The sequence below is a fragment of the Cricetulus griseus genome, chromosome 6 (assembly GCF_003668045.3).
Source record: "Cricetulus griseus strain 17A/GY chromosome 6, alternate assembly CriGri-PICRH-1.0, whole genome shotgun sequence".
NCBI lineage: Eukaryota > Metazoa > Chordata > Mammalia > Rodentia > Cricetidae > Cricetulus > Cricetulus griseus.
The window spans coordinates 76,051,133-76,076,211 of record NC_048599.1 but is presented as its reverse complement, the minus strand read 5'-3'; the positions used below and the strand labels follow the sequence as shown (position 1 = coordinate 76,076,211).

Sequence of the window (25,079 nt, the reverse complement as noted above, 5' to 3'; positions counted from 1 at the left end):
CCCAGCTTGTGAAAACTGTGCTTAGATGACATTTTCCAGCCTTCCATATGCCTAGGTATGAACAATTGCTCAGCAATTGTCAGTGGAGTGAGTAAAGTCAGAACGTTTGACCTCTGATCGCTCTAAGGAATTGACCCCTTCCCTGCAGGAACTCTCAACAAATTTTTGAATTCAAGAAATGAACTTTAACTTCCTTTCAGGAATGGATTTCAGATTGAGATTCTGTCTATATCCTGTCCTTCCCTTACCTAATACAAAGGTTCACAGGAACTCAGAAATGATAGAAAAATCATGGCCAGGTCAGACAGGAGGACAGAAGGAAACTGCCCTTTCATGTACTGAGCAGATCCTACACAAAGCTACAGAGGTCAACATGTTTCTACATACAAACATTGTCGTTCTGTGTATATCAGGTATAGACAGAAGTAAGAGAGACCAACTAAATAATTTTAACTCTAACTTAGCCCAAACCAAGGAAAAACGCAAAGGTGTGCCGGTACAGGAGTTCCCTGAAAGGACAAAATCCAAGTACTGTCACGATGGAATTCCCTGGGGAGTACCTCTTCTGTTGGCTTCAGAGTTCTTCCCTCAGCAGGCTTTGGCTTCACCTCAGAAGAGAGAGGCAGGTCCACAGAAGGAACATAAGCAGGAACGCTGGTGATTATACCCTGTTCCACTTCACCTGGAAGTAGCATCCAATCTGTTGGGTACAAAATATCTCAGCTGATCCTTGGGAAGTTCACCATGTCCCCAATTCACCTAAGAGCCTGTGACGATCAAAACAGGCAGATGTGCTCTGGGAAAGCTGACACTCTGCACTGTCCTGGGCCTCATCTGTGAAGCTAGTCAAAGGACTCCCCTCTATATAAAACAGAAGCTGCATGGGTGTCAGTTTTTATCATGTGTGGGGGTTATAGTCCATCTGGAAAGTGGGAGGAAGGCGTAGGGAGTAACGTGATGGCACTCCCATTCTCCCTTTCTACTACTACAGGAAAAGAAAGCAGGAAGGCTCTTTTAGCCTCATTTTCCCATATTATCCTGAGGGGATGAAAAGAAAGAAAATGGAGTGCAGATTTCAATCTGTAACAAAGCAAATATATATATATATATATATATATATATATATATATATATATATAAAATCAGGATGCCAGAAGGAAAATACTTCAACTTCCAGCAGAAAAATGAAATACTCTGTCACATGAAGAATGCACAAGCTCATTTTCAACACTTGCAAACAACATGTTTCCTGCTTGCTTAGCACAATCACAAGAATTCAACAACCAATCTTAGTTTCCCCATGGATTGATTTGAAGTGGTTATGTTGGCTTGTTTTCACATGTGTGACACTTCATGTATCACAGTGGTATCACAGATGCCACTGAACTTCTGCAACCTTCCTTAGGTGAGAAAACAGATACACAGAAGCATAAGACTTCCCTCCTTGGTCTAAACTTCCAGAATACTAGAAGAACTAGTGAGAGCTAGCCAAAAACTTAGAAGTGGCACTGCATGCTACTGCCTGCTACTCTAAGATGATCCTCATTAAGCCACTCATTAAGTTCTCAGTGGAAGTGATTAATTAGCAACAGGCATATCTAGGCTAATGGCAATGGTGGCATACATAGGAAGATAACTGTGCAGGTCTGATATTCAAAAACTGAGACTGTTCTGAAAGGCACCTTTCATCCCCATAGACATCACACTCAAAAGAAGGAATAACTGTTGTATTTCATTGTTAAGAAACAGAACATAGTCAGGTGGTCTGGAAATTGAGGACTGGTAGGGAGACAGTGAAGAAGGTAGTTTATGGAGCTTGATGACTGGAATTTTAGAAAATCACCTCATAACTGGCGTAAATAAAAGCAATTAAAACAACCGACACTGATAAGTCCAGTATTTCACAAGGACCAGAACAGCTAATCCTCCCAGCAGCTCTTACTGTTCTCTGTTGTAAGCAATGAGCTCTCCACACTGAGAGAGACCTCCCTCAGGATTCCACAGCTAGAAAGGCAAAATTGGGCAGTCTGCCTCCAGAGCCAGGACCTCAGCCAATGTCACATTATGCATTTTTAAACAAGCATTTTAATTACATGTTTAATTTTGCTTCAGGCCAAAAAGTGTTACCTGTCGCTCCTGAGCATAACAGGCAGCACTAAGTGCATTTTGTAAACATCTGATGCCCAGAAAGACATGGGCGAGAAACTGGCCTCTTAATGTACCTCGTTATGAGTTCAAAGCCAAACTCCTGCACTGAGCTCCCTCATGCAAGAGCCTTGGGTATGTCCAAGGTTGGTGAGAACCTGCCAACAAGCACTAAAAAAAAAGGCTTAGGCCTCTCAATGTGAGGACCAACATCTATCCGATCAGTTGGCTGCTGGTGCAAACACTAGGTCCAATGTGAAATCAGAATCAATCCTGCTCTCCAGGCTTGTGTTTAAGACCATGGTTCTGTCTAACAAAAGGTATGGCAAGCAGAACAAGTGTCCAAGTCCTTTACTGAAACTTACAGCCTTAATCTGTTGTCATCAAAAGCAAGACTTTCAACTATAACAAAAGTGACTTCCTTTATAACAATTCTACTGCCATGGGAACAATTATTTCAAAGCAAAAAGATTCCACGTCCTCACCATCTGAAATTGCTGTCACCTTTTCTCTGGGCTAAGATAAAATTCAGGAATGCATACTGTCAGAAGCTAACACAGTGCCTTTATACATGGTGAATGCTCAACCAGGACTTAGAAGCAGGACATTAATTTTCTGTTTTACAAAGTTAAACTGAGCAGTAACTATCAAGAGCCTGTATACCAACTACCAGTTAGACACCGTGTGTAATGTAAGGCAAGCACAGTCCATCCCCTCAAACACTGAAGGGTGTTATAGGATACATTTTCCACATAAAAAAACAAAATGAGAAAAACCAAAAGCAAAATTGAATTGTTCTGACTCTAAGCATTACAGAGCTATAAAAGGTAAAACAATACTGACAGAAAGAGCCTGGTAGGACATCTATTAGGAAAGAGAATTGCTCCCATCTTACAGCCATCTCACAGTTATTTGTATATATATTCATATCTCCCAGAGGTGGGGGGCATAATATTCACTGATGATGAGGAATGAATTATCTGAAGTGGCCTTTTAACAGTCTATCAGATCTTATTTATTGTCTCAAAAACAACCAAAAGGCTTCTTATATTTTGAATGTCCTTGGTAGCTGGATGCACTGTAGAGATGGGGCAATTTCCCAAAGTAAATCTTGTGGCTGACTGATAAAGCCGGTTGAGGCTGTTTAATTCTCCTTTGTCAAGAACATGTTAAGGATTTCTAATATTTAGAAACAATGCATGCCATTATCTATCAGTGTTTAGTCACGATGGGCAACTCAAAGGCTACAACCATGGAAGCTAATAAATAACACTTAAAAGTGAATGATCTAGGCCTGGGACCTTGGCGATGACTAAGCAGTTAAGAACATTGGCTGCTCTTCCAGAGAACCTGTGTTTGATTCCTAGCACCCACATGGCCATTTGCAACCATCTCTGGCTCCAGTCTTGAGGGAATCTGATGTCCCCTTCAGGCCTCCATGGGCACTGCAGGCATGTGACACCCAAACATACATGCAGGTAAAACACCATACACATAAAAATAAATGATTTTAGAGACTTAATAAAAGTAATGGTTTTCAATCCTATATTAAGGGCATTTTTCTATTAAAACTGAAATTCGTTTTGACAATATATGACAGTGAAGATTATAGCTGTACTATAGTTTGGTGCCACACCTCTGGCTCACACTACGGTACCCTTCCAATCATTGCTTTTATAACTTCAGTGATAATATGAATAAACATGATGTGGAGTCCTCAGGGTTTCCCAAGGATTCTCAGACTACATCCTCTAGGATCCACTGTTCTAGCTAGTATCAATCCAACCATCTCTCTGAGAAAAACTTGAAAGGCCAGATAAATTCTAAAACTCAACTATTGAAAGCATTGGAGGGGTACTAGGGCAGCTTATATCTTAAAAATTTATCCCCCCAAAAGGAAAGAGTTGAGAAATAAGTCTAAGGGTTACAGTGGCTTTTTCAACTCCAGGCATTTTTATTGGTTTGCAAACAGAGGCTATAAAGTCAGAAAGCTAAAAGGCTCTAAACATCAGGACCGAAGAGATGGTAGAGTGGTTAAGAGCACTGGTTGCTCTTCCAGAGGGCTGGAATTCATTTCCCAGCACCCACATGGAGACTCACAATCAGCTGTGAGTCCAGTGCTATGGGATCCGATGCTCTCTGCCAGCCTCATGGGCAATGCACACATGTGGTACACAAATAAACACACAGGCTATAAACACACAAATATACCCACACACAGTTTTTAATACATCTTTTTAATTTCTTAAAGTAAAAAGCATAACAGAGATGCAACAGGGCTATGAAGGTAAAGCTGAAATGTCCTCAGTGCTGTGATGTGTCCTTACATTGAGGAATGCTAAATAGGGAAGCTCAGAGCTCATACAAAGTAGTTATAAGAAAGCTGCACACACAGAGAAAACAAGGCACACAATTCCCAACAGCATGAAAGCCACAGCTGACCCACATACATCTAGTTTCTTTCCCTAATCTATCTGATTAGGAAAACTCTTCATTTCCTTGGATGGATTCTGATGAAAAACAACAACAACAACTAGAATCGTCTTCCCTGTTCTTTCTTCATGCAATAATAAGTATGGGGGAGTAGCTTTTTAATCTGGTTAAGAAGGCTTCCCAAATACACCGTCATAGATGGGTAAGTTAGCCAATATAAAAACTAGAGTAGTGGGAATAGAGCACCATTGTAAAGCCAAAAAAAGAAAAAAAAGAAAAAAAATCTCCTTTCTTATGCTTTTAGCAAGCAGTGAAACTATCAAAGGATGATGCTTTAAATTGGTTGGAACATGCCATCTTCTCCTAGCCTATGACTCTCCTGTGTACAGTTCCTTATGCCATAGCATATTAAACTGTGGGTTGCAACCTATATGGAGTCATATAACCAAGTGTAGTAGTTGTGAAAAGTTTGGTAAGAGAAAGGGTTTCTTAAGACACAATGACCAGAAATTAAGTCAAATTCCAAGGGGTGGGGGAGATCTAGGCCCTGCTCCAAATGATGTGACAGACTTTGAAGATTCCCCCATGGAAGGCCTCACCCTCCCTGGGGAGCAAAAAGGGGATGGGATAGGCAGTTAGTGGGGAGGCAGGGGAGGAGGGGAGCGGGAACTGAGATTGACATGTAAAACAAGATTGCTTCTAATTTAAACTTAAAAAAAAAAAAAAAAGGAGAGGAGAGGAGAAAAAAAAATAGGTGGATCAACAGAATGGAATCAATGACCCAGGTATAAATCCACACACCTCTGGACAAAGAAGCCAAAATTATACAATGGAAAAAAGAAAGCATATTCAACAAATGTGCTGGTCTAACTGGATGTCGACATATAGAATGCACATAGATCCACATCTATCACCTTGCACAAAACTCAAACTCAAGTCCGAGTAAATCAAAAACCTCAACGTAAGTCCAGTTACACTGAACCTGACAGAAGAGAAAATGGGGAATATCCTTGAATACATCAGTGTAGGAGACAACTTCCTGAACAGAAAACTAATAGCACAGACACTAAGATCAAAAATTAATAAACAGGACTTCATGAAACTGAAAGGCTTCTGTAAGAGAAAGGACACCTTCAATAGGAGAAAGCATCAGCCTATAGTATGGGAAAAGATCTTCATCAACCCCACATCTGACAGAGGGCTGATTTCCAAAATATATAAGTAAAAAGAAAAAATACTCAAGAAACTAAACATCAAAAAACCAAATAATCCAATTTAAGAATGGGGTACAGATATAAACAGAGAATTCTCATCAGAGGAATCTCAAATGGCCAAGAAGCACTTGAAGAAATGTTCAACATCCTTATCTATCAAGGAAATGCAAATCAAAATGACTCTGAGATTCCATCTTACACCTGTCAGAATGACTAAAATTAAAAATAAAAGTGAGCAAGGTGAATACTCTTTGTTTTGGGTAGGAGTGCAAACTTGAACAGCCATTTTGGAAATCAATATGGCTTTTTCTTAAAAACTGGAAATAGATCTACCTCAAGAACCAGCTATACCACTATTGGGCATATACCCAAGGATGCTCAATCCTACCACTTGATCAACTGTGTTCACAGTGACTTTACTCATAATATCCAGTCTGGAAACAACCTAGATGCCCCTCAACTGATAAATGGATAAAGAAAATGTGGTACATTTGCACAATGGAGTACTACTCAATTGTTAAAAACAATGACATTGCAGGCAAATGGATGGAACCAGAAAAAAAAATCATTCTGAGTGAGGTAACCAGACCCCAAAAGACAAACACAGTATGTACTCACTCATAAGTGGATATTAGTCATAAAATAAAGGAGAGCCATGCAACAACACACAGGCCCAGAGAAGTTATGCAACAAGGAGCGCTGGCAGGGGCACACACTTGGATTTCCCTGGGAAAGGCATATAGAATAGGTTTTGTGGGTGGACTGGGGATGGATGAGAATGGGAAGAGGAGCGATCAGGTTGGGGTGGAGGGGGGTTGTACTGGAGGAGATGACCGGAAATGGGGGGGTGACACGTTTCAGGGTGAGGTAGAAACTTAGTGCAATGGAAACTCCCAGGAATCTACACAGATAACCCTAGCTAAGTCTCCTTGCAAAAGGGAATTCATAGCCTGAACTGGACAACTACTGTGACCAGGAAATACTTCTAGTGGAGGGACTGGGACACCGACCCAGCCGCATAATCCTCAACCTACAATTTGTCCTGCCTTCAAGATGTGCTGGGGTAAAGGTGATACAAAAATTGTGGGAATGGTCAACCAATGACTGGTCCAGCCTGAGACCCATGCCATGAGAGGAAGCCCACCTGACACTGCTTGGAGTGCCAGGACCCAGAGGCCAAATAGGCCAGAACCTAGAACAGAACCAAACATGATGGGGGGGGAGGGGAAATGTCAATGTAGTGACCTCACCAATCTATGGCTTCTTCCAGCAACCATGGTTGCCTTGCCAGCATTTATAAGAGGGAGGTGCCTAGTCTTACTGTAACTTGATATGCCATGTTTGTTTGATATCCATGGAAGAACTGCCCTTTTCTGAATAGAAATGGAGTAGAAATGGAGGAGGAGTGGATGGAGGGGAGCAAAGGCATGTGGGGGAAGAGACTTGGAGGAGAGGAGGGCGGGAAACTGAGGTCGGGATGTAAGAAAATAATAATAAAATCATCATCATCATCATCATCATCATCATCATCATCACCACCATCATCATTTAAAAAAAAAAAAAGCACTGGTCATTTACAGGCTCCCTAAGCTGTTTAATGTTGTAGATAATGATTTTTTTTTAAGTGACCAATGTCCTCAGTTGTATGCACACACACAAAATAGTCAACAGTAACTACAAATGCTGAACGTGGAAATAAAAAGCAAATAGGGATCCAACCTAGAAACCCTGCCAGTCCCCACACATCCTTCTCCAGTATCTAGAAAGGTAAATGTAGTCCTCACCCCTGACAGGGAAGCTCTGCAACAGATAGAGACCATTACAGAAAACCACACGCAATCAAACTACAGTTGTGGAGCCCAGTGCCACTTTTACAAACCATTCACACACCTAAGGCTAGGGGAATACTGCAGTAGAGAATACAGAAAGACTGTAAGAGGCAGAGGACCAGAGTTTTTGCTGTGAGATTGTGTCTCCTAGTAATGTCAGAAGGTACAGCCATAGAGTCTCAGCAACATAACTTCCTAAATATGAACTGAGCAAGGACAACAGTAGACATGCCAAAGTAGATGGGGGGGGGGGAGACCATGAGGCTTTGACCTACCTACACAAATAATTACGTGCAATTAAAGAGGTGTTGAGAGCAGGATAAATAATCTTTCCGAGGGAAGATCACACCAATTGGTTATCCAGTTCCAAACGGTCAGCCCTTAAAATACACATGCAAGTTGTATAACAGACTGAGCAGGCTGTACTTAATGTATCGAGAAATATATATGCATATATATCTGTATGTAACAATAAGTAATGAAAAAGAAGGACATGAATTTGAAAGAAAGCACGAAAGAGTATACAGGAGGGTTTGTAGGGAGGAATGGAAATGGAAAATGGTGTAATTATACTGGAATCTCAAAAATAAAAGAAATAATTTTTAATTTTTAAAAATCAAATAGGGCTGCAACTGTTGAGCAGAAATCAGTGCCCATTCTCACTAAACACAATGCACCACAGTGTAAATACACCCACTGTAAGAGACCTGTCTACGCAAGTGGACTGGACCTCCGAAACCCAGTCTCTCAAGCCAGCTGCACAGAAACAGAGAGAGCAGAAGAAAAATGAACAGTATTCCTACTCTAATGACCTCAATGTAATGACTGCAGCTATCCCAAACTGTAATTTTGTTGTACAGCAATTTGAGCCATCTTGTCTGAGGCTGGGCAGTCACCAGGTTAACTACCCTATCTTAAATTCAAAAGAGGTAAAGGTGCTAACTGTAAGGACATGACAGCCAGCCCTAACCTGATGGCACATTGTGTTTTTTCCTGCCCAGAAATGAACTACTTTATTCCAGTTATTAGAGTGATCAGACCTTAGTAATAATTTACATAGGTCCCCTGTGATTACTAAAGAAACTTAATGGGAACCAGACACCCCTTAAGGGCCATTGACCCTTTGCTCTGGAATGCCTAGGAGAACCTAGTGGCTGCAGGTGAGATAAGAACAGGATAATGGGCTGTGAGGCATTAACAGCTGCCTTTGCTTCGGTAAAACCTGCTATTGCTATGGCAAAGCGATGAAATGGTCTTTTATTACCATATAGAGGGAAGAAAAAGACAACTGGGGGAAGTAAAACAATTTTCGTGCCCATCTGTGAATTCCATGGATATGCGTAACGCATATCTTTCTGATGTCTGCCCTTAGCCACACCCTCTTAGCCTCCACCTCTAGCACAGAATAAGGCTACAGTCCTTCTGCCAGGCAGGAGATCTGGCCCCAGGGTCATGAGAGTAGGAGAGCTGGCCCTGCCTGTCACCAGCTGCAGCACTCAGAAGAGCAGGCCCTGCACCTCACCTGGGCAGCTCAGTAGAGCTGACCCCATTGGCAGGGTGCCAGTGAACCGGCCCTGAAGGCTTGAGAGTGGGAGAGCTAGCCCAACTATCTGTCACATGGTGGTAAGAATGAGGGAGTGATGCCCCTCTCATCTCTCAACCTTTACCCCTCACCACCTACTGCAGGTGGGAGAGCTGGCCCTGGGGTCATGAGAGTGGGAGAGCTGATCCTACCCATCGCTAGCTGCAGCACTCAGGAGAACAGGCCTTGCACCTGGCCCAGGCAGCACAGTAGAACTGACCCGGTTGCCACGGATACAGGTAAGCCAGCCCTGTGAGTGTGAGTGCAGGGGGGCTCACCCCAACCCCACTCATCTGCTATGTGGTGGCATGGTTGAGGGAAAGATGTCCTCCCCACCCCACCCCCATCCCTTGTCACAGCAGGCAGGGGAGCAGGTCCCAGGGTCACAAGTGAAGGAGAGCTAGCCCTGCAGCACATGGGAGAGCAGGCCATTAGAGCTGACCCTGTTGCCAGAGGCACAGGTAAGCTGGCCCTAAAAGAATGAGAGTGGGAGAGCTAGCCGTGCTCCCCCCATCTACCATGTGGTGGCATGGGCAAGGGAAAGACGCCCCCCTCTCCTGTGGCAGGCAGGAAAGCTGGCCTTGGTGAGGGTTCTGCTCCTCACCAGCTGCAGAACTAGGGAGACTGGGCCCTGCACCTCATTTGGGCAACAGAGTAGAGCTGACCCTGGTGGTGTGGGAGTGGGTGAGCCACCCCAAGGGCATGAGAGCAGAACTGGCCCTGCCCCCTGCTGCCTGCTCCATTGGGTGAGCTGGGGGGAGGGGGGCAGTGCTGGATAGCTTGCCCTGGTAGTGAGTATGAGAGAGAACTGGCAGGCTGACCAACCCAGTTACCAGCCAGGCCCAGAACCAGGGCTGTGAGTTAGCCCACCACAACATCCGCCTCATCTATGAACTGCTGCAGCTCATGAAAGGGCTAGTTCTGCAGATTCAAAGCTGCAGGATCTCCATGACACAGGGCAACAACAGGATATCAAAGAGGGCCCAGTATTGATAGTGTAGCAGAACCCAGAGGCCTCAAAGCAGACCAATGACTAATTGCAATGAACACTTATAAGTAAAGATGTATGGACGAAGGGGTATACTGTGTGACTCACTGTGTCACACTACAGCTTCCACAGTGATATTTTTATTTTATTGGGAGCGCTGCAAGGGCAGAGGGCAGATACAAAGGGACACGGAGATGAATGGGATCAGGATGCATGATGTGAAATCCACAAAGAATCAGTAAAAAGGGTTTTTAAAAGAAAGAATAAATTTATTTAATCTAAATTTGAATTGAGTTTAAGCCTCTGATTTCCCCAAGTGGATTTGAATGAACATCACAACACTAACTTGATGTCAAATGAACAGAGGGTACCAAACCTCGTAGAAGATATTACACTCAGACTACTAGTGCATTGTGTTGATTCTGCCAAAAACTTGACTCTACACTCTACTCCTTGACTGTCAAAATAATAAGGCAAACACTGGAAAGGAACTGTGCTTTTGAATCTTGAAGAATATTTATGAAGGCGAATACAGTGAGCAAATAAAATAATGGTAGAAAAAACAATACAAAACATGCTTCCTTGTTGCCCCAGGCAAATCTGTTGCTTAAACAATAACAACACAATCTAATCAGTAAGCTTCCCAGCTGCCAAAATTATACGAGCAACTTGCCTATTTAAAAATGTCACATTTCCCATCTGATATAAATATTTGCCTTCTGCTTACATTCCTGAAGTGCAATACAAATTAGGACACACACTGAAATTCACTTTGGCACAAGGCATTTAATTTCTTCCTTCCTTTCAAGTGACCCAAATTGTACATTATGAAAGTTGGGAAACCCTGGTGGCCTTTTAGTAATTGGAATAGATCACTGCAGACTGGATCCACTGTTGACCATCAATTCACACATCATTTCACACAAAAGACAGTCTTGACTATTTCATTCAAGTCCACTGAGACTTGGATCAGCCTCAGTTACTGTTTATACACAAATGCAAGAACTCCTACTATCTACTTTCTGAAAACATGATGCTAGTGAGATCTTTCTATTCAACTTTTTAAAAGAAAGAAATAAGTCTGGTAATTGAATAGCATCCTTGAAAAAATGTTTTTAAGAAGCAATTTCACAAATAATAGGAAAGGTTTATGTAAAAAATATTGTTTGCTAGCCACATTGACTTATGGTGGGTCGATGAAGGGGAACCATTCCTCCCTGATACGAGTGCCTGTGTTCAGCACTGTTAAACAGTGCTACAATCTCACCAATCACTATTTGCTTTGGTGAACATAACACTCTGTAGGTTCTGGTTGTAAGCAATCCTGATCATTTCCCTGTAAATAAGCAAGATGTCTGGGATGGGTTAGTGTGACTCCCTAATTAACAGCTGTTGTCCCATGTTGCCCTGGCAGCCTTCAGCATCTGACTGGTAAACAACCAGGTGGATTGCACTGATGCTTCTACTAGCTGTTCTCAACCTTCTACAGACATCTTTAGAAAATCCACAACAGCCATACAATGAACCCAGGTGACTACTGCCGTGCCTGAAGTACATTCACTCTCCAGCAACACACTGCCAGTGTCACTGCAAGAGCTCTAGAGACCTTTCAAGCCTAGAGGGCCAAGGTTATCTGAGAGCTCTAGAGACCTTTCAAGCCTAGAGGGCCAAGGCTCTCAGATAACCTTGGCCCTAGAGATACAAAACTGGTCCTGCCGATGGCTGGAGCATGCCAGGACCTACAACTTATAAAACTAAGGATCCTGGTACCGTAGGCCTATATAAGAATAGATGAACCAACAAGTGGAGCAAAGGGCCTCACTCATCAGAGCCAGCAGGAAAGTTGCAACTCTAGAGGGTGCTACATGTTGCTGCTCCCTCCCATCTGTGGCTGCTGCTCACTACCATCAAATGCTAAGGGACATTTAAAAAAAGTTCCAAATACCAACACTCACAGGGATTCTCCTCAGCTATCCACAATTTCTATTGGGAAGAGCAAAAGAACACCAAGCCCTATGACTGGTGACAAGTACAGACCTTCTCAAAGCTAGCAGGAAGTGAGAAACTACACCACAATAATGCCCAGTGCAGGCATTCTCCTGCACACCTATAAAACTGATTTTATCTTCCAAATGTTTTGTATATAGGCAGGAACCAGTAGTCTCAAAGTGTCAAACTCAAACAATACCTGAATGGCTAAAAAGTGCAGTTTGTGGGATGTCAACAAAGAACTAGGGAATTAGGTTTTCTTATGGGTGAAGGATATAGGAATCTGCATTTTTTAAAGAAAGCAAGATTTACTCCCCAGCTGGGAGTTGGTGGCACACGCCTTTAATCCCAGCACTTGGGAGGCAGAGGCAGGCAGATCTCTGTGAGTTTGAGGCCAGCCTGGTCTCCAGCGTGAGTGCCAGGATAGGCTCCAAAGCTACACAGAGAAACCCTGTCTCAGAAAAAAAAAAAAAAAAAAAAAAAAAAAAAAAAAAGATTTATTCCCCAAATCAACCAAAACAGGTGTTTGCCCTTCTTGGCTCTCTCTTAATCAGGTCTTACAAAAACTCAAAGTCACTGGGGTTTAGTCAGCCACCCCTCCCTGAGGGATGTGATTTCTCTCAATCTCTGGTCTTGATGAAATGAGCAACGTCAGAGTCTCCCAGTCTTCTGGCTGATGAGGTACTTGAGAAACAACCCTCCAATGAAGCAGGATGACGTTTGGAAGCAGAATAAAAATTTTCATTACTTCAAATTCCCAAAGCCCAACAAGCTAGGGCAGGGGCCTACACTATCAAGTGACAAACAGTTGCCACACCAAATTAGCTATCCACAGTCACTTTAATGCATATCTAGTTGCAAGGAAAACTCTTCTCCCAACAATAGCAATAATTTGTGGTTATGACTAAACAATGTGACAACAGGAAAAGGTCAACCAAACCCATATAGGAAAATTCCTGTGCCTAAACTTTAACTTCAAGATGTCCTCTCACATTGAATAGAGCCAGGGATTTTTGCTGTTTCCTATTGTTAATATTTGCTTGCTTTTTTTTTTTTTTAAAGATAGGTTCTCATGAGGCACAGCCTAACCTCGGACTGGCTATGTAGTCAAAGATGACCTGAATTTTTGATCCTCATGTGCTGATAATTAGCCCATGTGCCACCACACCCAGTTTTAATGGTGGGCTGAGGATAAACACCAGGACTTCATGTGTTCTAGGCAAGCACTCTTCAGTTGAGCTATATTCCAAGCCAAAACTTCAAAGGTCCCTGTGCTTATACAAAAAATGCTAACCAAGAAAGGAGAAAGTCACAAAGAAACCATTCTGAGTGAGGTAACCCAATCACAAAAAGACAAACATGATATGTACTCACTCATATGTGGATTTTAGACATAGAGTAAGGGATTACCATCCTACAATCCACACTGCCAAAGATACCAGTAAACAAAGAAGACCCTAAAAAGACAAACTTTGTCCCCTGGAGAAGGGGAAAGGGGCACCATCCCCTGAGCAAATTGAGAACACGGGAAGAGGGGGGAGGAAGCTACGAGAGTGAGAAGGGAAGAAAAGGAAGGATGCAGAGGTCATGAGGAAGCAGAAATTTTGAGTCAGGGACATATGACAGGTAGGATTTTAGATGGGGGTGGTAGAGGAGGAAGGGAGGGAGAAGGGAACTGGGATCGTCATGTAATTCAATCTTGTTTGTAATTCAAATATATAAAAATAAATAAATAAAAAGAAAGGAGAAAGTAATCCTCCATAGGAAAAGTCAATGGATTAGCATAGATAAAGCCTTTTTCAGTAGAGTGTGGGAAAAGGACTCAGAAAAAGCATTTACTATATGTGTTACATATTTCATAAATTTTCAAGACAAAATACTACATATTATTGTTTATTTTGTGACCAATTTTCATATTTTTATGATTTTTATGATCAATTACTGTTTTACATTTACTTTAAAAATATCAGTTTACAAGACTGGGAAACAAGGCAATGACTTTATAAGAGCTGTATGTGACACAATTATTTAATAGTTTAATTTATTCTGAATTTTGGGGGAAGGAAAGTGACAGCTCTATTTCACTTAGACCATAGGTTTTGCAAGTTTCAGAAGGCTCTAACTGATTGCGTAAAATCTTTTGCTTTTCAAAAAGGCATTTTACAACTTCAGTTTTTCTGGGCAGTTTTTCAAGGGCAGTAAGGTAAGAATTGCCAAAAATAACAAAGCAATATAAATCACTTGTAGTTTTTAGAAAGAGGTCACACGGTATGAAAAAGACAGAGAGCACATACCCTTGTTCATCTGGGGCTTACTATCTTCCTCCATGTCCAAATCTTCTAAGTCTAAGAAGTTGTCTACCTACAAAAAGATTGAGATTATATTTCATATATTAGACAAAAGAAAGGCAATGTAGTCAGGGACCCATGCACACAGCTGAAAGCTGGACCTGCTTTCCTGTGACCTCCAGGTAAACACCGCTATAGGCATATGCTTTCCCATCCGCAGGAACATGACACTGGCAAGTCCAGCATTTTACACACCACACACAGCCTGCTCCCTATAGCAAAAGAAAAACAGGCTGAGGTTTCTGGTAAGGGACTCTGTTCCAAATTTTCTTCCCAGAATTTTTAACACCACTATCAGAGGGGACAGCAGGTTCTGTGTTTGGGTTTTCCTGCTTCTCAAGCAACCAGGATGGTGGAGGTGGTGGGCCACCACCCTTTCTCATAGCACACTTTCTTACAGCACTCTGGAGAGCCAGAGAGGAAGTTAAAGAGAACAGAAAAGAAAAGCTCATTCAAAACAAAATCATCCTGCCCAGGGATGAGGGATGAACAGGACAAAATAGCAAGTGTTCTCTCTTTCAGGCAAATAAAACAGAGAATTACTTCAAAGGTAAAAAGCACAGCAAATGACTTTCCCAGACCCAACAGCAGCATTTCAGTGAAGAACTATTTATTCCTCATGAACTACCACTTCCCACTGCCACTGACATTGAGCATCTTAGGAGACTATCAAAAAGGGTAAATAAGAAAATGCTGGCACTTGGCATGGAGAAAAGACACAAGGTTGCCATCCATTTGAGGCTCACAACTTAAACATATACTTTAAAAAAAAAAAGCCCTTAAAGTTACAAATTGAGATCCATTAACTGTAATTCAAGACAACCTGAGCTGAATATGGAATGTGTAGTAGGCAGACAATGCCAACCCCACAGAAAGTGAAAATGGTGCCTTCCATGCTTCTAACCTGGTAAGAGCAACTAGTCCTTAGCATGCAAACTCAAAAGCAAAATTCAGCTTTCATATGACAGTTTCAATATTAACAATTGAGAATCAGTTATATTATAGCACCTTTCTTCTTAACAATTAGGCTTCCCATTTGTTAAACCTTAAGGACAAAAGATCCAGAATCCAGTCAAGCACAAACAGTTTCAGATGTTCCAATTCCGACTTAAAAAATGAAAACCTTTCAAGGATAAAATCTGGTGTAACTTCAGTTTGGTAGGTACAAAGAAAAGCAAGAGTCTCATGTTTGTCTATTGGTTTGTATGGTAGTTTGAATAAGAACTATCTCCCATAAGCTCCAGTAATTGAATACTTGGTGCCAGTTGTTGATGCTGCCTGGAGAGGTTTGGGAGGCAAAGCCTTGCTGGAAGAAGTCTATCACCAGGGGTGGGCTTTGTGAGTAAAAATCCTTACCTACTTCTAGTTCATTCTCTGTGCTTCCTGCTTGTGGTTGAGGATGTGAGTTCTCGGCTCCCTGCTGCCTGCTGCTTGTTATTATGCCTCCCCACCATGACTGTCTTTTATCTATATATACTCTTCCTTTCGAAGTTGCCTCGGTCATGGTGAATCATCACAGTAACAGAAAAGTTGCTAATACAGTTCATTTGTTTGCTGTGTGTTCTTCCCAATGCATCTAACTGAATCCGGCCTTACCTTCACCTTTCCAGCCCGTGTCATATCACCTTGAAGAAAGCTGCCAACTTGTTGGCCTTCATCAATCACTATCTGAAAACAAGGTAAGGACACACAGTCACGAAATAATAGTTTCTGTTCCTAGCAATATATGAAAGACCAGAGTCTCTAAGCTATAGCAATGGTTACAGCAAGTCCAACCCCAATTCTGGTACCCTAGTCTCACCCAGCATATAGCAAGTAACTTAACTCCAGCTTGCTTGTGTATAAAACAGACAGCTGTTCTACCTCTTCCTCTGCCCCCCAGTGAACCTCTGATACACAAATCAGAGACTTCGGCTACAATATAACAATTCTAGGCCTCCCTATATTTAGTACGATCTCAATCTTCACCAGTAGAGTGTGAATCTTTTACAGAAAAACAGCTCATATCTCACAGCCATCACTAGATGCAAGCTCTAAAAAAAGCATCTATACTAACACATTTCTATTACAGACACTTCTGACCCTTATAAAAAACAAAGGCTCATTTAATTCTGTCCATGATATCACATGGAAAACATTGCAAACCATAAAGAGAAACTCAAATGCCTTTTTTCTAAAATTAATCAAGACTCATATGGCTTTTAAAGGAAACACTCTGAATTCTCATTCCTTGATAATTAAACATGATAGCCAAAGAGGCAATGAATACTGTTGATGAGGTCTTAATGATTACAGAATAGCATCTAATATCTACAAACCAAATCTTAGAAAAAGAAAAATACTGGCTTCTACTTTAAGTCTAAATGTGGTAAGTTTAGGGCAGGAAAAAGTAAGACCAGTTTATACAAAGATGTAGAAAAGGGAACTCTCTTGTTAAAAACAAAATATATAATTCCATGAAGCATCTACATGGCAGATCCCTAAGAAGTTTTTACCAAAAACTAAGGATTATCACACACTGGCATGTAACAACTCAATTCTCAGCAGAGAATGGTCTCTTTTCCTGGGCACAATGCTTTCTTCTTCAAGCAGTTTCTATAAACATAAGACAGAATTACCTGGTCCTCTTCTGAGCATTCCGACGAAGTATGAGGAAAGATGGCCGTATTCCTAAAATGATGACCATTGGATTCATTTTTACGGATCAATTTTTCAGCGGTAAATATATTTTCTGATGAATCACTTCCATGTGATCCCCCTTTGGCCACAATATCCTCTGAAATGGCAAGCGATGAATTATTAAAAGCAACACCCACTGTGGTCAGGTCGTTTCATTTGTGTTTCTTACTGAAAATGTTTCTTCTCCCTCTGCCCCAAAAAAGAATACTTCTCCAAGAACTATGTAAGTAGAAGTTCCTGGAAGCTTTAACTACTCTTAAATATAGATAACACTACTTCAACAAGTGATGAATATTGTCCACTATATACCCAACACTATTTTTTACCATTGCTAAAAAGTTCAAGAAAGTACAGCTCCCTCAAGAATGGGAGACTGAAGGCAAGAATGTAATTATATCACTAGACCCAAGATAAATGATAAATGGGTGTTTATTGGGGACAATTACACAGGAAAATACAAAGAACCACTGGAGTGTTTCCCTTGCTCTTCCTACAGGATCTGCTGACCCTCCAGAAAGAATACTCGAAGCAAAGCCACACCTCAAGCTCCTATCTTTCCGCTTCCATCTGCCTGAAACTACAGCCAAAGGGGTGTGGCCACTGTTACAGGTCAACAGAGCAGATGCCTACAGGAGATGCTGTTTATCTCATTTTCCCTTAGGTTTGGAACTTTTTTCCTCATCTGGAAGCAATGTATGTCTACTTAAAAAAAAAAAAAAACTAGGAAGAGAGCAAAATATGAAAATCATCCCTTTAATCCCATGCAACACAATAACCATAATAAAATGTTTTGAGTGCTTATCTGTTCATCTCTTATGTATCTATGTACTTCTTATATTTTTGGTTGTGGGCCTAGCCTTTAATGGTTGAGCCATCTCTCTAGCCCATACCCACATACTTCTAAAACTCAAAATAGAACACATAAATACTATAATTTAGTTTGCCAGTATTATTTTATGCTATTGAATATTATTCTATGTAATTTTAAGTTATAGAAAACTCCATTATCTAAATGTAAGTAGTTCACCTAATCAATGTCCATTCTCCTTTTATTACTTTTTTTTCTTGCCCAATCACAGTTTCCCCTCTCTCCCTTCTCTCCTCCCAGACTCTCTCCCCAAGCCCACTTTTCCCCACCCCACTCTGCACCACCTACTCCTCCTCCTTTATCTTCAGAAAAGGGCAGGCTGTCCATGATATCAATCAAACATGGATATCAAATTGCAATAAGTCTAGGCACCTCCTCTCCTATTAAGGCTGGCAAGGCAACCCAGTAGGAGGAAAGGGTTTTAAAAGCAGGCAACAGAGTCAGAGACAGCCCCTGCTCCCATTGATAGTAGTCCTACATAAAGACCAAGTAACAACTGTAATATATGTGCAGAGGGCCTAGGCCAGTTCCAGGCAGGGCTGATTTTCTGTGAGCCCCCATGAGCCTGGGTTAGTTGATTCTATGGGTTTTCTTAGTATCCTTGGCCCCTCTGGCACCTATAATCCTTCATTCTTTTCTACAGGATTCCCTGAGCTCTGCCTAATGTTTAGTTGTGGGTCTCTGCATCTGTTTCTACCAGTTGCTAGGTGAAGCCTCTCTGGTGACAACTGAGCTACACACCAATCTATGAGTACAGCAGAATCATTTCATTGACTTTTTTTTTTTTTTTGCAAGTCATAAATGGGTCTATCTGAGATCTCTGGATCTAGCCCACCAGGCAGGACTAGATGGACTCCCACTCATGGTATGGGTCTCAAGCTAGACCAGTCTCAATATCTAGTCTTTTTTTTTTTTTTTTTAGGCTTTTTCTCTCTATCTCTCTCTCTCTTTTTTATTAGTTCTAGTTAGGGAACAAGCTTGTTTCACATGTAAGTCCCTTCTCCCTCTCCCTCCCCTCACCCCTTCCTCCTCCCCCACCCCCAGCCTATCCCCACCCCCTCCACCCACCACTCCCCAGGCAGGATAGGGCCCTCAACAGGGGCTCTGCAAAGTCCACCGAATCTTCCTGTGCTGGTCCTGGGCCCTTCCCCATGTGTCCAGGGCCAGAGTGTAACCGTTCATCCCACCCGTGGGATGGGCTCTCAAAGTCCCTTCTCACACCAGGGAAAAATACTAATCCACCACCAGAGGCTCCCTGGAGTGCAGAGGCCTCCTTATTGACATCCATGTTCAGGGATCTGGATCAGTCTTGTACTCCCCGACAGATGCTCCCCGACAGCATCTGGGGTTGATGTGCTCTCCCTTGTTCAGGCCAATTGTTCCTGTGGGTTTCTCCAACCTGGTACAGACCCCTTCGATCTTCATTCCTCCCTCTCTTCAACTAAATTCCCTATTTCAGCTCAGTGTATATCTGTGGATGTCTGTCTCTGCTTCCATCAGCCACTGGATGAGGGCTCTAGGATGGCATAAAGAGAAGTCATCAATCTCATCTTAGGGGAAGGGCTTTTAGGTTATCCTCTCCACCCTTGCCTGGATTGTCAGATCGTGTCATCCTTGTAGGTCTCTGGAGATCTGGAACCAGGGAGATCTCTCAATATCTAGTCTTAACTATTTATAATTATTAGCAATACCTCTTGCTGGGTGGTGGTGGTAAACACCCTTAATCCCAGCACTCAAGAGTCAATAGCAGGCAAATCTCTGAGTTTGAGGCCAGCCTGGTCTATAAAGCAAGTTCCAGGAGAGCCAGGGCTACACAGAGAAACCCTGTCTCGAAAAACCAAATTATATATGTGCAAGTGTGAGTGTGAATGTATGTATGTATACATATATTTGTGTGTGTGAATGTATGTATGTATACGTATATGTATATTTGTATATATACATATGTATAATTATAAGCAATACCTCTCTCTGTATTAAATCCATGCACCCATTATTAAGAGACTATGAAAATTCTATTTTGACACCATCCGCAGAAATATGGAGGAGCAAAGTGAAATAAGTTGGATTAGAAATAATAAATCTATTATAAACAAGGCTGCTATAAACACAGTTGAACATATGTCCTTGTTGTATGAATGTACATTCTTTGGGTATATGCCCAAGAGAGGAATTTCTGGATCTTGAGGTAGACTGATTCCCATTTTCCTGAGAAACCACCATACTGATTTCCAAAGTGATCATAAAGTTTGCACTCCCTCCAGCAATGGAGGAGTGTTCCTATTTCTCCACATCTTCTCCAGCATAGACTGTCATTGGTGTTGTTGATTTTAGCCATTCTGACAGGTGTAAGATGGTATCTCAGAGTTGTTTTGAGTTGCATTCCCCTGATGGCTAAGGATGTTGAGCACTTTCTTAAGTGCCTTTCAGCCATTTTAGATTCCTCTATTGCGAATTCTCTATTTAGTTCTGTACCCACAGATTGTTTGGTGTTTTGGTGGCTAGCTTCTTGAGCTCATTGTATATTTTTGAAATCAGCCCTCTGTCAGATGTGGGGTTGGTGAAGATCTTTTCCCATTCTGTGGGCTTGTCTTGTTGACTGTGTCCTTTGCCTTACAGAAGCTTCTCAGTTTCAGGAGGTCCCATTTATTAATTGTCGATCTCAATGTCTGTGCCACTGGTGTTATGTTTAGGAAGCAGTCTCCTGTACCAATTTGTTCAAGGGTATTTCCCACTTTTTCTTCTAAGAGGTTCAGTGTGGCTGGATTTATGTTGAGGTCTTTGATTCATTTGGACTTAAGTTTTGTGCATGGTGATAGAAATGGATCTATCTGCAATCTTCTACATGTCCACATCCAGTTATGCCAGCACCATTTGTTGAAGATGCTTTCCTTTTTCCATTGTATAACTTTAGCTTCTTTGTCAAAAATCGGGTGTTTGTAGGTGGGTGGGTTAATATGAGGGTTTTCAATTTGATTCCATTGGTCTACCTGTCTACTTTTGTGCCAATACAAAGCTGTTTTCAGGACTATGACTCTGTAATAGAGCTTGAAGTCAGGGGTGGTGATGCCGCCAGAAGTTGCTTTATTATACAGGGTTGTTTTGGCTACCCTGGGTTTTTTGTTTTTCCATATAAAGTTGAGTATTGTTCTTTCAAGCACTGTTTGTAATAGCCAGAACCTGGAAACAACCTAGATGCCCCTCAACGGAAGAGTGGATGGAGAAAAATGTGGTACATTTACACAATGGAGTATTACTCAGCGTAAAAAAATAAAATAAAATCTTGAAATTCTCAGGCAAATGGATGGAACTAGAAGAAAACATCCTGAGTGAGATAACCCAATCACAGAAAGACAAGCAGGGTATGTACTCACTCATATATGGATATTAGACACAGAGCAAAGGACTACCAGCCTACAATCCACACCACCAGAGAAACTAGGAAACAAGAAGGACCCCAAGAGAAGAACACATGCTTCCCCCAAAGTAGGAGAGGGGGACAAGAATCCCTGAGCAAATTGGAAGCACTGGGGGACACAGGAAGGAGGAAGGAAGGGGAGAGGGGGAGAAAAGGAGGGGGGAGGAAAACAGGAGAGAACACTGGGGAGGAACAGAAGAGGGCAAGAAAGGAGATGCCTTGATAGAGGGAGCCAGTATAGGTTTAGAGAGGGGTCGGGGCACAGGGGAAAAGTTAGGGAATCCACAGGAATGACCCCAACTAAGAATCTAGGCAGTGGTAGAGAGGCTGCCTTTGATGCCCTTCCTCTATAATGAGATTGATGACTCCCTTGGTTGCCATTCCGAGAGCTTTCATCCAGTAGCTGATTGAAGCACAAACAAGCACCCACAGCTAAACTGAGCCATAACTCTGGAATCCAGAAAGGGAGAAGGGATGAGCAAAGGAGCCAAGATTATGCTGGAGAAACCCGCAGAAACAGTTGACTTGACCTACTGAGAGCACAGAGACCCCTAGTCATAAAGCTGGGGAACCAGCATTGGACCGAAACAAGCCCTTTGAATGTGTGTACCAGCTAGGAGGCCAGGGCAGTCTATGGGAGCTCTAACAGTGAAGCCAGTATTTATTCTTATAGTACAAATGGACTTTGGGAGCCCATTCTCTATGGAGGGATACTATTGCAGTCCAGATACAAGAAAGAGGACCTAGGCCCTCCCCCAAATGATGTGGCAGACTTTGATGGTCCCCTGTGGAGGGCTTCACTATCCTTGGGGAGGGGGGTGGGGGGTAGGTTGGGGGGATCGTGTGGAGCATCGATTTTGGATTTAGAGTCAAGAAGGATATAGGAACTGGCTTGTAGAATCTTCCTCCAATGTAAAGAAAAGTCACTGAAGCCAGGCATGTGGCAGGGCACTCCCTGCATGGAGGCCCAGAGAAGAGGCTGCATGAAGCAGCAAAGGTAAAGCCTGGAATACCCTGGAGACCCCAAGATGTTGAAGATGTCAAAGCCATGAGATACTGCCAAGAACAACTGCTCACAGAAGGTGGAACCAGCCCAAGAGACATTTGTGTGTTGCAGTCACCAAAGCTGGAAGGGAAGAGCCATCTAATAAATCCTTTAATATTAGACATGGAATTGCAGAATTTGGAATTTTCCCTGATGGTTTTCAGTCTTGCTTGGTCCAATATTTCCACTATGCTCCATTCCTCCATTGTTTGATTATGAATATCCCATTAAAAGTAAGATTTGTCAAGAATTAACAAAATTTTGTTTGTTTGTGTGTGTGGGTGTGTGTGTGTGAGTGTGTGTGTGTGTGTGTGTGTGTGTGTGTGTGTGTGTGTGTGTGAGTGTTTTGACTATGTATATGTATATGACTATGGATATTTGCATGCTTGGAGCCTGAGAAGATGAGAAAAGGCATCAGATGCCCTGGGACTTGAGTTACTGGTGGTTTAGAGACACCATGTGGGTGCTGATAATTGAACATGGGTCCTTTTGAACAAGAGAAGCCAGTGTTCTTAATCATTGAACCATCTCTCTGGCTCCTTTTTTTTTTTTAATCAAACACTGAAATACTGTTACAGAACAAAATAAGGCAATAAAACCTTTGATAATAATTCACATCTAATGAATAATTTTCTCTTTAAAAAAAGAATAAAAGGCATTCCCATACACTCTGAAACCATTTCTCCATTAGTGCCTACTGCCCCAGGACCAGTAACTCCTAACTAGACACTATTGGAAAGACAACCTCTCTGCCTTTGGTGGCAACAAACGCTGAGTAACATCTCTGCTGTGAAGTATAAGCCTTGGATGCCAGAGGTAGGAGAGCTCAAGATGTGGCTAATGTTCTAGGAGAGTTGCTAAAAACCACTGCTGGGATAGGAAACAATATAGTCAGACAAGTGAGGGTGAAATCAGTTTTGTCTCCTAGACCTCTTCCATTTAAGAGTTACCATGGTTCTCAAGGTAACTGAGTAGCATTAGAGTGACATGGTGATGCTTAGAAACAGGATAAGCTACTGAGGGATGAACAGATACCTCAAGCTTCACCAGACAAAATGGAAGGCTTCCTGTGGCTCCCACCATTCCTCAGTACACTGCTGGCATTAAAAGGAACCGTTTCAGTCCTCCTAGATATCTTTTAAGTCAAACAAACCTAAATTTGGTATTTACCAAGAAAACCCAACCCAACACTCCTGAACTAGTCAACTGACAAAAATACTTGAAAAGCACGGTGGTATCTGAAAATAGACATTCTGCAATGACAGGTTATATGTGTTCACAGGTCACTTGGTGTATTCCTCTCTCAATTCCCAATAAAATGCCCAGGGTACCTGATAGGTCACCGGTGAAACTCCTTTGAAATAAATCCAAGTCCAAGCTCCTGATGCTATTAATTGAATTACTAATAATAGTTAGTCCCAGATCCAACAAAAACTCCACTCTTTTAAAGACTACCCTCTTGTAAATGTGAAGTTTTTTATCTTTAAAATACCAAGGACTCAGAAAAGTGCTTGCCCTCTCCATTATTAAAAGTAGAGCTAAAAGTGCCATCCTAAACCTTGAAATTAGTTTCACGAGCCTATGTACCATGCCCCTACAAAGACCCAAAAACTGTTTTTGCATACAGGCTTTTTATTGGTTTTTAAACCTAGTAAATAATAAATCTCTTGGCAGAATGAAATGAGAACAAAGTTCCTTTTCAATATGATAATGTCAAGATGGCAGATGTTGGCACAGCCCAGACTCAGAAGTGGCCAGCAGCCTGATTAGACCAGATGCTGCTTCCCAGAGTGAGCCTGGTGGCAATGCACACGTGCCACCCAACTGTTCATCGAGTCTGCTTCTGTTTTCATCAGAATCCTTTTCTACCCTTTCATCTTATCCCTAATGCTCCTTGCTTTGAAATGCATGCGAGGCATAATACAATGAGGAAATCTAACAGCAGTGTCTCCGAGAATACACAGGTTACAGAGACCCGAAAGAGCATTTCTTTGGGTATTTCTGAGTCAAACTTCAATAAAGATGAGAAAAAGGTTTTTTTCCTAAAGGTTTTCAGAGGTTTCATTATTCTGAAGTGATGGGATTTCAATTTCCCTTTGATACCAAACAGACAAGCCTCCAACAGGTCAGACTTACAAGCCCATCTACATCTTCAATGTCTAATTTCAGACCAGAGAGAAATGCCGCACTCCTTGAAAAGGTGGAAAGTTTGGATGCCAAGGTAAATTATTCTTTACAAGGTAAAGTGCATGTTGATTACACCTTCCAGGTAAAAGTGATTATTTGGGGAGAGCTCATTTTTAAGGGGAACTCCTACAAAAAAGTAAAATTCTTCTATACAAAAGCCAGAGCAGTGTCTGTGTATGGAAAAGCATTTCCACAAATCAGCACAATCAGTGTCAGAATCGAAGATCAAGTCCTGCCAGCCACCTTGAAGTATCCATTCTTCTGTAATGTGGCCACCAGCAATATAAATCAAGTGCATGTTCTCAGTCACAAGATACTGAATACATTGCTGGCAGGAAAGAAAAACCCAAGTAG

The 25,079-nt window shown here is 42.0% G+C and overlaps 1 protein-coding gene across 1 annotated transcript in view; it reads right to left on the bottom strand.

Annotated features, from left to right (window-relative positions):
- Iftap (intraflagellar transport associated protein) overlaps positions 1–25,079 on the bottom strand; it is a 71,584-nt gene that overhangs the window by 10,958 nt on the left and 35,547 nt on the right. Inside the window, exons 3-6 of the mRNA XM_027422403.2 lie at positions 17,147–17,304; positions 16,125–16,196; positions 14,475–14,541; positions 561–700 (exon numbers count right to left, since the gene is read on the bottom strand). Of these exons, the coding sequence (XP_027278204.1) occupies positions 561–700; positions 14,475–14,541; positions 16,125–16,196; positions 17,147–17,304 (437 nt within the window). The remainder of the gene's footprint in view (positions 1–560; positions 701–14,474; positions 14,542–16,124; positions 16,197–17,146; positions 17,305–25,079) is intronic.